Source organism: Amia ocellicauda, chromosome 17 (genome assembly GCF_036373705.1).
Source record: "Amia ocellicauda isolate fAmiCal2 chromosome 17, fAmiCal2.hap1, whole genome shotgun sequence".
NCBI lineage: Eukaryota > Metazoa > Chordata > Actinopteri > Amiiformes > Amiidae > Amia > Amia ocellicauda.
Genome location: NC_089866.1, coordinates 16286988 through 16299760, shown reverse-complemented (window position 1 = coordinate 16299760; position 12773 = coordinate 16286988). Strand labels below are relative to the sequence as shown.

At 42.9% G+C, this 12773-nt stretch overlaps 1 protein-coding gene across 15 annotated transcripts in view; it reads left to right on the top strand.

The window, feature by feature from the left end:
* The window catches only part of arvcfb (ARVCF delta catenin family member b), a 163811-nt gene that overhangs the window by 110320 nt on the left and 40718 nt on the right, over positions 1 to 12773 (top strand). For all 15 annotated transcript variants that reach the window (XM_066690103.1, XM_066690098.1, XM_066690099.1 and 12 more), the window contains 2 exons: positions 4773 to 5284; positions 11121 to 11304. In XM_066690103.1, coding sequence (XP_066546200.1) covers positions 4773 to 5284; positions 11121 to 11304 — 696 coding nt within the window. The remainder of the gene's footprint in view (positions 1 to 4772; positions 5285 to 11120; positions 11305 to 12773) is intronic.

Below are 12773 nucleotides of genomic sequence, written 5' to 3'. Positions count from 1 at the left end.
TCTCTCAACAGAAAAAGAGCTTTGCATCCTGACCAGTCAGCTGTGACAGATGGATTTATTAAAGCTCTCTTTCTTTCTGTATTATTATATTTAAGAGGGAAAATGGCTGGTACAAATCCAAAAAATCTAGAGTTTTCAAATAGAACCGTAAAGCGCTCAGACTCGAGTGGAATACAGATGCAGCGAGGTTGTATGAGAAGGCAGCTTTTATGTTCATATCCTGTAGACTTTCAAAGAAGCTACAAAGTTGCAATCGACTTATTAGATCATCCCCTCACTGTACAGTAGTTGAAACCATTTCAATGTCCTCTTAATCAAATATTTCGTATTCCTCTTCAGTTCAAAGGCACTGCAGTTGACATGTTGTATTTACATGCTGTTTAGGGCAGGGAAAACTGGGGAGAAGGGATGTTTTCCTTTAATCAGCAATTATATCTGTGCAAAGGAGGTACACACAATGTTTAAATGTGCATTTGCATGCAGCTCAATGTCAGCATATACAGCTCTGGAAAAAATGTAGACCACTTAACATTGATTTCTGAATTTGGAGTGGTCTCTTAATTTTTTCTAGAGCTGTATGCATGCGTACAGGGAGACACTGAGAGGGGTGTAGTTCTACCTGTTTTTTTCCAGTAAACAACCCTCACGTACACTGTACCTCTCACTCTTAAGTTACAAATGTTTCAGCACAATTTGGGCTAAGCAATAAATAATAAGAGAGATGGTTTTGGAATAAGCTTTTTGGGAGATTTTTTACAGATCCGGTGCGTTTTAAATGACGTGCGTGCCTTTGCCCTGCCCATCACTGCGTAGTTTGATTGGCACACAGACCAACCTGGAATGCCAGAGAGAGAACCTCAGATCGCTCCTGAGCATTCACAAGCGTTCCTTTAATAACAGACATGGAGACAGACATGTTATAATTAATGCTGGAATTAAATCGTTTTAATTACAGACTATCATCTACTCAGCTCCAAACCTTCAATTATGTGAAAAAAAGAAATTAAGATGTTTGACAGAAAATTACATTTCCTTTACTGTCACTAAACGCATATTATGGCTTGCATGTAATTTAACACAGAGCCGTGTTCAATACAGTATATTTGTGTGTGTGTGTGTGTATGCATATGTGCATGTGTGCGTGTGGTTTTTTACAACATATGGAGGGTGCCGTCAATGTGATTAATTACTTCTATTGAACTCTGCTAGACAGTGGCGTGTCTCCAGCCACTCTGTAATGGATTCATTTCTCCCTGTTGACCCTGTCCACCTGCGAGCCCCTCATACGTAGACAGGGTTTGCACCAGTCAGCCTCTGGGGAGTGGGGCAGTGGGGGGCACGGGCGGCGCCTGGGGTCTTCGCAGCCTCTCCATGTGTTCCCGCCAGGCTGTACATGACTCCATGGCTGTGGAGGGCATTTCCTCTGTGTTCAGTCTTCAACAGAGTCTAGAAAGATAATTTCATGCAATGCCAAGCTAACATTTGTTTTGCTGTAGCGTGGTATGTTAATTAAAATTGCTGGTGACTGTGTGTACTAAAATATACAGCTCTAGAAAAAATTAAGAGACCACTCCAAGTTCAGAAATCAGTGTTAAGTGATCTCTTCATTTTTTCCAGAGCTGTATATTAAAAGAAGCTTAAGTAACTGTATTAAGGCGAGGAGAAATCCAGGTGTTGGCTCTCAGTAGTTTTAAGGTTTTTGCTCATTCTTTTAAATCGGTGCATAACCAGGGAGTTGCACATCTTCACCCCAGCCCATCTACACAACGCACAGGCATTACTGAGACCTGAATTGGTGCTTTTTGCCCAGTGCAGTTTCTGACCATTTTGTGAGCTTTATAGCTGGTTATTGTTTTTGCCTGAAGGACCCCCGTGAAACATCCCAGTGTGGAATTATGGCATATAACATGACACGTTTTACAACCCAAATCACAAAGCAATTTTACACAGAGACTTTCGTCTGCCATCGCAATTTAGATCTGTATGAGCTTGTTGTTTTTTTTCCCCATTTTGTTTTATGAAGTACAAACTCTACACTTCAGATTGGAGGGCATTAATGGAGAGGGAGGCAGAGGAGATGTGGGTGCTGATGAAGTGAGCACAGGCTTTTCGACAGCACTGTTAGGAGGAGGAACTTTAATAACATAGGCGTCTCATCTCATATCCACAGCAGGGAGGTGTGTTGGAGCCCTTCTGCTCCAGTTTTAAGTCATGGTTGGACACAGGGCCCTGAGTCAGCTGTGGAGCAGTCTTCCCTTTCTGATGCTGGGTCGATGAGAAAGATGCAATATCCTCTGAATAAAAATGACAGCCGACAGCGTGACGCCTTTCACATTTTATCAATTTAAATGCAAATCTTGACATTCCATTCAGTCAGCCTGAAAGTGTTTGTGTAGAAACAGTTACATCTGAAAGATTTTATTATATTTTATTAACTATACAACGCCTTCCAGTTGTTGTTTTTGTTCTCCGTCTAGCACGTTCTGTTTTCTGTATTTTAGTCATGGAGTTTAGTGGGTGGGTGTGTTTGTTTTTTCATTATCAATATGATTCTCATCTTTCTTTTCCATTGACTAATTTATACATTAAGGTTTGTTTGGCTTTCCCTGCCAGTGCCACCAGAAGGAACCACCAGATCAGATCATTTGGACATATTGATATGAGTTGGTCTAGTTACAAAATGTTTTGCATCATAACTGCAATTGGCCCATTCTTGGCGTTTCCAAAAACACAACCACACACACTGCAGTATAGATTTAATTGCTTCACTATCCAGGCACTTATTTTAAGCACTTAGCACTCCCTTGCACATAAACAAAATTAAAAGCAGCAATTTACTTAGTTAGTTTTTTTTTTTTTTTTTCTTGGATGTTTACACACTAGTCCTGGTGCTGGGCCCTTGGCATGAACCACACTTTCTCTGTGGGTCTGCTTCTCCTCGCAACAATTTCCCTCACTTCTACCAGATATGAAAGGAGAAATTTCAATGAGGAGCCCTTCATAGTATGGCCCATATCCTAGAGGTGAATGTGTCCTGCATCCCAAAGTCTAACTATGAATCTCCAGCAGGACGTAAAAGTGGGATCAGCCTGTCCCATGTGAGACTTCGTGTCTATTACAGCTCGTGTTTTTCTGTTTTTGTTAGCGTAATCACTTGGAAATCAGCCTGCTTTTGAAGACTGTGCTTGGGAGTGCTTGTTTGCATCTTCCTGTTGTTGTAAAGTTTTGTTTGTTTGACATCTCGCTGATTTTTAATTTGCTAGTCACCGTCCTCGCTTTACTGATTACTCGTTTATTTCTGCTTGCCGTTACATTAGTGCCATACGTCGTGACAGAAGATGCTTTCTGGTGTGTTTAGCCAGTTGGGTAATTTCCATTGACAGTCCCCAGGCAGGAACTGGTGGCACTTGAATCTCAACATTTCTTGTAATCAGCTAGCACAGCAAAATATCTTCCAATTAAAAGTGCATAATTAACATAAAACACATGTTAAAATGGAAGTGCTAAACGGAAAGCAACAAGTTATTATAAAAAACATCATAGCTACTCCCTCTCAGTACATAACGGTACACAACTATTATGATTATTACTATTTATTTTGTGGCAGATGCCCTTATCCAAGGCAATACTATGATGTGAGGAGGGAGAGCATTGCATTAATTCCACACGTAATACACCTGCCCAGTACGCTTATTATTATTATAAATACATATTTATTTTTCCTTGCTGAAAAATGTGTCACATGTTAAGCAGAAATTAAAGGAAAAGTTAAGATAACAGTACCTTGTAAATTATATGAACCTCGTCTTCGACTGTTTGGACAGTCACAAGGCGGGCTAATGGAGCAGGCTAGGGGGACGGTTGTGCTCCTTAAGCAGTTAAGTAATGACAGTTATTAAAAAAATAAAATAAAAATAAAGCTTCACTGCACTACTGTTATTGCACTTTACGACACATCCGGGGGGATTTATTCTTTCCTAAAGCAGAAGGAGGGAGTGGAGGCTACAGAAAAAAAAGGAAAAAGATGATCTTGAATAAAATAACCTTGCTTTATGTCTAGATCTGCTTCAAAACCTAATGATCTCCTTGCTAGGAGCAACTCTTATCAGTATGCGAGCTGGCAACCCAGTAATGCAGAATCTATTACATTTTGCCACCATGCTTTATAAAGATTGATTTGTTTGCCTGCTCCGTGCCGCTCACTGTTGATCACACATAGAAGGTGGATGCCGGCTAGCCGGCAGGTACTGCAGCCGGCCGTTGGGATTGCCTCTGCCTGCAGGAAAGAACAATGCTAATAGCGGTGGGCTTCGGAATTGGCTCAGTCCCGGGAAAACACAATAAATATGCATGTACGTAGTGCTGCAGCACGGGAGCCGCCACAAGTACAGTGAGCTGCGGCTTGGCTTAGACAGGAGCAGGAGGTAGCGATGTAAGACAGCCTTCTCCAAAACAGAGCTGGGGATTCAGTCTTTGCTGTAAGTTAACTTGAATTTTGGGGGGATTTTAACGAAAATGTAAGTTTCTGGTCTACATTTGCTTTTGTTCTTAACCCCCCCACCTCTTTTATTGGAAATCGTGCAATCTCTCTTCTCTGTTGCAGCTCCCGATGTTCTCTTATCATTAATAAATTAATTTAAAAAAACTCCCAGCTGACAGAGACAATTAATAAAGAAGTGCAGCCTATTTCTCTTATCAGTCTCTCGGCGGTGCACTGGCACAGGCTGCTAATGAAGAGCTCTCCCCCCCTCTGACTGCTTCTCTCTCCACAGCGGCGGCTATGAGGACCCCATCGAGGCGGAGCTGATCGACGAGCGGCACCCCTACATCCCCAGCGTGTACACCGCGCCACTGGCCCAGCCGGAGAGGGGCAGCATGGCGAGCCTGGACCGCCTGGAGCGCATGGGCCGCCGGTCTCCCTCCATCGACAGCATCCGCAAGGACCCCCGCTGGCGGGACCCCGACCTGCCCGAGGTCATCGCCATGCTGGGCCACCCCATCGACCCCGTCAAGTCCAACGCCGCCGCCTATCTTCAGCACCTGTGCTATGAGAACGACAAGATCAAGAAGGATGTCCGCCACCTCAAGGGCATCCCCATCCTGGTGAGCCTCCTGGACCACCCCAAAGCTGAGGTGCACCGTAAGGCCTGCGGGGCCCTGCGCAACATCTCCTACGGCAAGGACAACGACAACAAGGTGGCCATCAAAAACTGTGACGGCATCCCCGCACTCATCCGCCTGCTGAGGAAGACCAATGACATGGAGGTCCGCGAGCTCATCACAGGTACCGGCCCCTCTTCCGTTAGCATAGATAAGAAACCAGACCTGAAGCTGCAGTCCATTGCTCTCCTCTTTGGTCAGGGCTAATTAGATGACTACTTGAAATGATGCACAGCTGTTGACGTATCCTTGATGGCATCTAGCAGGCCACGCTCCGAAATGATTTTCTTTGTATTATAAAGACAGAGGAAGAAGGTGCTTTATCTTAATTCATACAACACTCTATTAAAGGTAACACTAAAACAACCCTGAACTGTCACTTAAGGCTGATTTATGGCATGCTTTAGAAATGCAGGTGAAATCCAACTTTTGTAAACTGTATATAATAAATAACCCTGAAGAAGCTTCCCTGTGCTCCGCTGGGCAGATACCAGGTCAGATGCTCGGTGTTTAGAGGAATGCACTTGAACATCAACTAATTAGTGTCAGTCTAGGAGACAAACATGGCTTAGTGCCTTATGTATTTCTTCATTATTTGTTTGACCTGACTTGCATCTACTGGAATGTTATAAATGAAAGAGGGGAATTTTGTTTAGGCTTGGCAGAGATTCATAATAACTGAAGTTGAAGTGGAATGGCTGCTTTACATTTAGTTAAGCAACCTTCAAGATCACTGCTCCCCCTCCCGTCTATCTATCGTCTTTCATAGGAAATCAAATGGCAGCCTACAGACTTGTTGCACAACACTCTGAATAAACAAAAGTGGACCTTGCAATCTCGTCACTTTTCCTTAGCATTTTAATGCACTTTTAATAGACCTTCATGGCTTCCCAGGTTTTAGACTTGCAAATTTGTAAAATGCTCCATCCAAAGCCAAACCTTATTGTACTTTTTGATCACTGGAGGTGAGGCCCAGCCAACTGGCCTGTAATCTGTGCAGGGTTTGCGATGATGTCCGTATTACATGTAATACTTTCTGTTCTGCTGCTGTGAGAGGCGGGCGTGTTGCGGTACAAATTATTGCCTTTACAGCACTAACTTGCTTTCAGTCATGACTAAAAATAACCTCCTTCCACAAGCTGGGGAATAGAGTTGTCCTCTCCAAACCTGCATTGGCCATATGTTTAAACTACAAGAGCCCTTATAAAAACAAGCCCTGCGAAGTTCAGATCTGTGCGCTTAGACTGACCCAAACCAGGAAAGATCTACCATTAAAATAATTGTACGCTTTGAAAATCATATATATATTTTTTTTTTTCTTATAAATATCTATGCTTTCGTTGGAGGATTTATTCAGTCCAAAACCACAGCAACTTAAATGTCTAAAGAAAAGAAAGATCTGTGCTTTGACGTGAAAGCTAGAAAAGCGCATGTTTGGGGTGTGGGAATAAACATGTTTTTGTCGTCTCATTAACGACAAGCAATGGGGTGTCTGCGTAACAAGACTTGTTTTTAGTTATTTTTCTTTTCCTAATGCTCTGTGATTCGATTGATTTGTGCACCGGCAGTTGATTTCTCTGTACCATTGTGATGTTTAGTGTGCTGAACTCCCGGAGAGCTGCTGGAAGTTCTGTACTTAGAATGCATAAGATTGTCTTTATCACCGCATCTGAAGGAGGGAAGTGACGGGGTTAGCATTCACAATCTGGAGATGAAAGCGCTTCTGCGTTATAAATCATTCAGCTCCACAACTCCTCGCTGCAGCTCCTAATGTCTACACATTTTTTTTTTGTTTGCCCCCCTTTTCAGTTTTACAATTAGATCTGCCGCTGAACATGTACATATACATATTTCTAGCATTTTAGCACCAGTTAGCACAAACTTTATTCTCCAAAATACCATTCAGTACCAGAATTCCTCATTTTTAGTCCCACTGTGTGTGAGGGTATTATCACAAAAATGAACATAGTTATGAACATACAGATAGGTGCATGTATTGGACAGCTGTGGGCTATTGCTATAACCTAACCCCTCTGAGTAGATCTGGAGGCTGTCCTCCAGGTGTAGAGCAGATGCTTTTTTCGTTGAAAAACTCTGCATGATGTTAGGCAATACCGAGACCAGGGCCGTCTGGAGTCAGATCGGTACTGCAGTGCCGGTGCTGCTCTGTGGAGAGAGGTCTGGCAGGTGTTCGCTATAGACGATGTCCTTTCAGTCCCCGTGGTTTCACATGCAGATACAGGTCTCTTGCGCCTGTCTTTCCCAGCAGCACCAGCATAGGCCCATTGTGTGCTCGTGCACTTGTGTCTGCAGACTCGCTGGCTTCATTTCGTGGGTCCAATTCCATTACGGTCTGCTACTGCAGAGCGCTTTTACTCTGGTTATCTGTGAGTGAAGATGACATACTAAAAATGCCCCCCCCCCCCCACTCTGAGGCCTGCCGCCCTTTTGGAAATTACTGGTGTTCTGCAGCACTTACCTTCAAAAGCATTCGACTCCGATTTAAAAATTACAGCTTGCTGTTCTTCTTAGCTGCATCCTTAATGTTCAGTGACTTAACTTCGCCTGCTGCTAAATCTGCTTACGGTGATGGATGGACGCAAAGAAGGGTGAGCTGTAATGGGCAGCAGTAAGTGAGTGGGCTGTTAGAACAACACATCTGCAGCTGAACATCAAATTAAATTATCCAAGGTTTCAGGTGGCAAAGAGTAAAGGGAGACTCAATACAGTTCGTCTTGGAGCTTTCCGGACGGGTTCTTTTTTCCCCTTTATTATTCGCTTCGCAATTGATTAGTTGCCTCTCCTGGAGGAAGCAGAAAGGATAACTAAAAAGCAATAAAGGAGTTTAAAATCATACTGCATGCATCACACAGTGTCTGTGAGTGAGTTGCTGTCGTTAATAATGACCCAGAATATTCTTCTTTTGCGTGAGACAGGTCTGTGAAATATCCAGAGCAACAGGATCAGGGGCGAATCTAGGATTTTGAAAATGGGGCTGCCATAAGGGGGCCATGATTATTACAGAGGGGCCGACATCTGCTAGTGGGGTCCGGGGTATGCTCCCCTGTGAGGAGTTTTTTGTAAAATGGGTTTTAAAAACCCAGTTTGTAAACTAAGATTTAAGCAATTTAAACGGATAAGCTGGGCTACTCATAACAATCCAGCAAAAATGTACCACCATATTTGCTACCATTTGCTAGTGACAAAATTATTTTAAAATTGACATTAACACAATAAACAACAGTGATACCTTATTGCTGTTAACACAATAGACAATATAAACAACTTCTCCACTCGCCTCACCCCCAAAAGTGGAATGCATCTTTAACACTGTACATTAAGAAGCCCCAATTAACCCATTAGCTAAAGTTACTGCTCCACTGATAATGAGTTGAGATAATAATGAGATAATAATAATGAGCCAGATAGGGTTACCATCACTGAACTGCCATTAAAGAGGACAGTCCACAAGGTGGGGGGCTGGAGGTGTGAACAACAAAGTGTTATGACCTCAAACAAATATTTACATGCAAAAAACTCAATTTCTTAATGTCTGAACAATAAGTTATGAGTGTAACATTCAAACCCCAGACCTTTATGTAACATTACAGTGCAAATATATAAAAATCGGCAAAATAAAAAACAGCACAGTTCAATACATGGTTGTATGGCAAAAAGGTGCTAAAATGAGCTAAAACAATTTATAACAATCCATAACAAACAATAAATAACATGAACGATTAGTATTATTTTTTTCTAAACCATCCTGATGACTTTCTATTCATGAAGACTTTTCTCTGGCTGTCAAACTGTCCTCTCACTCACACTCTCCCTGCTCGACTCAACCGAACCCCTTTAGTAAATGGTTCACGCCCCAACGAAATAACAGCTTCCTGATTGGTTGTTGTAGTCTTTACAGCCGCCAGTCATTTATTAACAACCAATAGTTGCTCAGAAAGGCGTGACATGCGCACACTGTCACTCACACGTCATCGCTCCTGTGTGACCGACCTGCCGCGCTGCCGGAGCGGGAGGGTCAAACTCGGCCCGGGACTGGAGCTCAGTGCTGGATAAAGGTCCTTAAAAAACGCGTCCGGACGAAGATTAAAGGACCGAAAAAGTCTAACCCTAAAGTAGTGTAGCTTAGCTATCATTACAGTGTCCACGTCATCGCAGAAATAAATCCAGCGCAGCAAGAGCTTTTAAACCATCAACTTACCATGAACTGACTGCTCTGGAGACGGACCTGCGGCGTGGCTGTGCGCATGCGCAGTGGGGAGCAGCGCAGCAGCTGTGTAATTCAGTGCTCTCTCGGCCTGGATCCTTGCCGGGCGGTGTACTCAAAACATGGCAAAATAAATGCCATGAATAAAGTCAGCTTTGGCAAAAAATACCAATGCATCCCATTTTCCACAATATGGACAGGGGAAACTGACTATGAAACAACTTTGTTTTGTTGGCTGGGGGGGCACTCAGATTTCAGCAGGGGCCAGTGCCCATGTGTGACCCCCACCACCCGCCCTGGCTCCGACAATGAACAGGATGTAACTGTATTGTCAGTGTTTCATATCTATATATAAAAGAAACAAACAAGTACTGTTGTTTGTTATGATTTCCTGCAGCTTGTTTATAAGATGTTGTTTGTGTACGTGTTTAGACTGACTTAGCTTAGCTGTCTTTACAGCTGCATTTTATTTATTTTTGTTGTTGTTTGTTTGATTATTTATTCATTCATTCATTCATTCATTCATTTTCCCTGTGTTCCATTAACTGAGGTTCTGCACTGTGGTTAACTACAAAAGCCTAACCAGACTGAGAAAGCGATTAAAGACCTAGAAGTGAGAACAGTCATGTTTTTCATCAGTGTGAAACAGAACAACAGTTATGATTCCAAGATATCGTGGTTCCCCCCCTTCATTTCCCTGATATGGATTGAATTGAATAGAAGAGGGAATGGTTCAACAAAGGAAACGGGTTTTGTCAACAATATGGAAACATTGTGAATAATAAAGATCCAAGTCAATAACCCAATATGGTCTGCTTTGATGCGTTTAGTGAGAAATAGTTAGGTAACAGGTTAGGATAAGTGATATAGATTTCTGCAGTACAGGAATAATGATCCAGTCTAACTGATAAATATAGTGGGATTAATTAAAACTATAGTAATTCTGTTACAAATAACAATGAGCAAGGGGATAATTCCGATGACACTGATTAGTTACGTTGTTACTATTTCTGCAATTAGATCTGATCAAAGGCACATTGTTGCTAATAGTTCTTTTGCTAATGGTTTAATCAAGCTGCATAATGGCGACACTATGTAATTATATACATTGCACAGATGCATAAACTCATTGATGTATATATATTTTGATGCATTACCCTGCACAATGAAGCCTTGCTCTCTACCGCTCTTGGTCAAGCAAACGGTACAGTCTTAATCACACAGAATTAGAAGGTGCTCGACTTGCTTTCACTCAAGGACTCAAGGACACTGCATTTACACACACACGTCCTTCAGTAACTCTTCTCCCTGTATGTCTATGCTCGTAGACTATCAATGCATTGCGGCTGTTTTGCACATTCCAGTTTTTTTATCTTCGTTGAGATTTGCTTGATCGTGAACTCGATGGGGAATTTGGCACAGACTCTTCAACAAAACACCCTCAGCTCCATGTTCGGGACTCAAAAAGCATGATCTTGAAAGTGCTAGGTGCCCCAACATCACATAGAATGTCGCCCTTTTTAAATAACCTTGGCCTTTCTTATCCTTAAAACATTATCCTGAACATACATCTAGACCTTGACTTTTGTGCCCCTACAGCAAGAATACCTACTGCAGAATCTTACCAGAGAGAGCCCTCTGTGTGTGTTGTGTGTGTGTGTGTGTGTGTGTGTGTGTGTGTGCACACGCGTGCGTATTATTGACCAGAGTTGTCCCTCTTTGCCGTCCCTGGCAGGTACACTGTGGAACCTGTCCTCCTATGAACCCCTGAAGATGGTCATAATTAACCACGGCCTGCAGACACTGACCAACGAGGTGATCATCCCCCACTCTGGGTGGGAACAAGAGCCCAACGAGGACTCAAAGCCCCGCGACGCCGAGTGGACCACAGTTTTCAAGAACACGTCCGGGTGTCTGAGGTACAGCTTCCCCATGGCAGCCTTCCACCAGACTGCTTCTTAAATATAACATTCACATACCAGATGATTAGACTTTTCATTTTGTTCAGTTTTTTTACTGTCTTTTCAATTTTTGTTTTTCTGGCCAGTTGTGTGAAGGATGGCTTCTTTATTCATCCCCCCCGATCTCATCATTTTTACCATTTGTTTTGTATTGTTTTTGTTTGTTTTTTACTTTACTTTCCCCTGCTTCTGAATCAATACTCTTAACAGATTATTTGCTTCGGGAATTAAGTCGGGTAAGACGTCTTTAATCACGTTTTCTCTCAAGGAGACGTAACACCCTCCAGCAGCTACTAATGAGAGGAAGGCGGAGGTGTGAGAAGTGGAGAATAAATAGGTGTGCTAAAAGACAGGGATGGAGCTTTTTGATCTGTTAAAAGACAAAACTCCTCCACAACTGGGGGGAAAAAAAGAATTAAGTGATCTTAGATGCTAAGAACTTTAGGCAATCAAGAATAGGTGGCCCAGAAGCGCTAATCGTCTAATTATTTTAGTCCGTGACCCTATTTGGTGTGTGCTGTGAACATCAGCAGGGGTAATGTCTTCGCTCCATCGTTTGATTGAAATACCTCGCTCTACAAGGTTGAGCTCACTTCCTCTGCTGCTCTGCGCTGCCTCCAGATTGCACCAACAGTCCTGATGGGTGGTTTTATGAACACCGAAAGTAATGAAACGTGCCTCCATGGGCCCTTTGTGAGACATTATTTGTGGTCCCCTCGGAGACAAGTTGCCTTTGAACTGGGGCCATATGTTATAATTTCTCCATGCTGGATTCCTGATATCTTGAGGTCTGATGGAGGGAAGCGAAAGAAGAAGACCGGGGGGGGAGGGGGGTGTTAAAGAAAAGAAGCAGTGCTGTTGTTTCTAGAAAGAAATTAATCCACTGAGGGGATATCAGATCGTGTATGGCAGCAACTGCGCACCACTGTCTCCTAAATCAAGGTTACAGATTGGGCCGGAGATGCTGTTGTAGATATTAAAGCGAATGGGATCATTTTTGTTGCTTTGATTAAACTAAACGTCAGGGGCATTTATGGCCTTCTACTCATGGCTCATTTTCACCAGATCGTTCTTCTGAGTGGATTTGTTTCTCTTTAGATAAGTGATGACTTTTGAGGAGGCAGCCGGAGAGGGGTGGGGAAGGGTGACGGTGTCACTCTGGTATGGTATCACCCCACTCATCCCATAATAAATGTCGACACCCCTCTCAATGGAAAAAATATCAGATGCCATTAAACTCTCTTAGAGTGAGCTGGGTATCTGATACTTGAGGCAGTCATTTGCGCTTTTTTCACCATGATTACCAGGCTCTCGCTGTGACCTCGCTGTGACCTTGTCGAGAGTAAAAAGCTCTTCTCGTTTGTCAGCTTGCCCTGCAGATTGTAAACTGGAAATTACAGCCTATTCCGTCTCCCACTCCCCTTTTT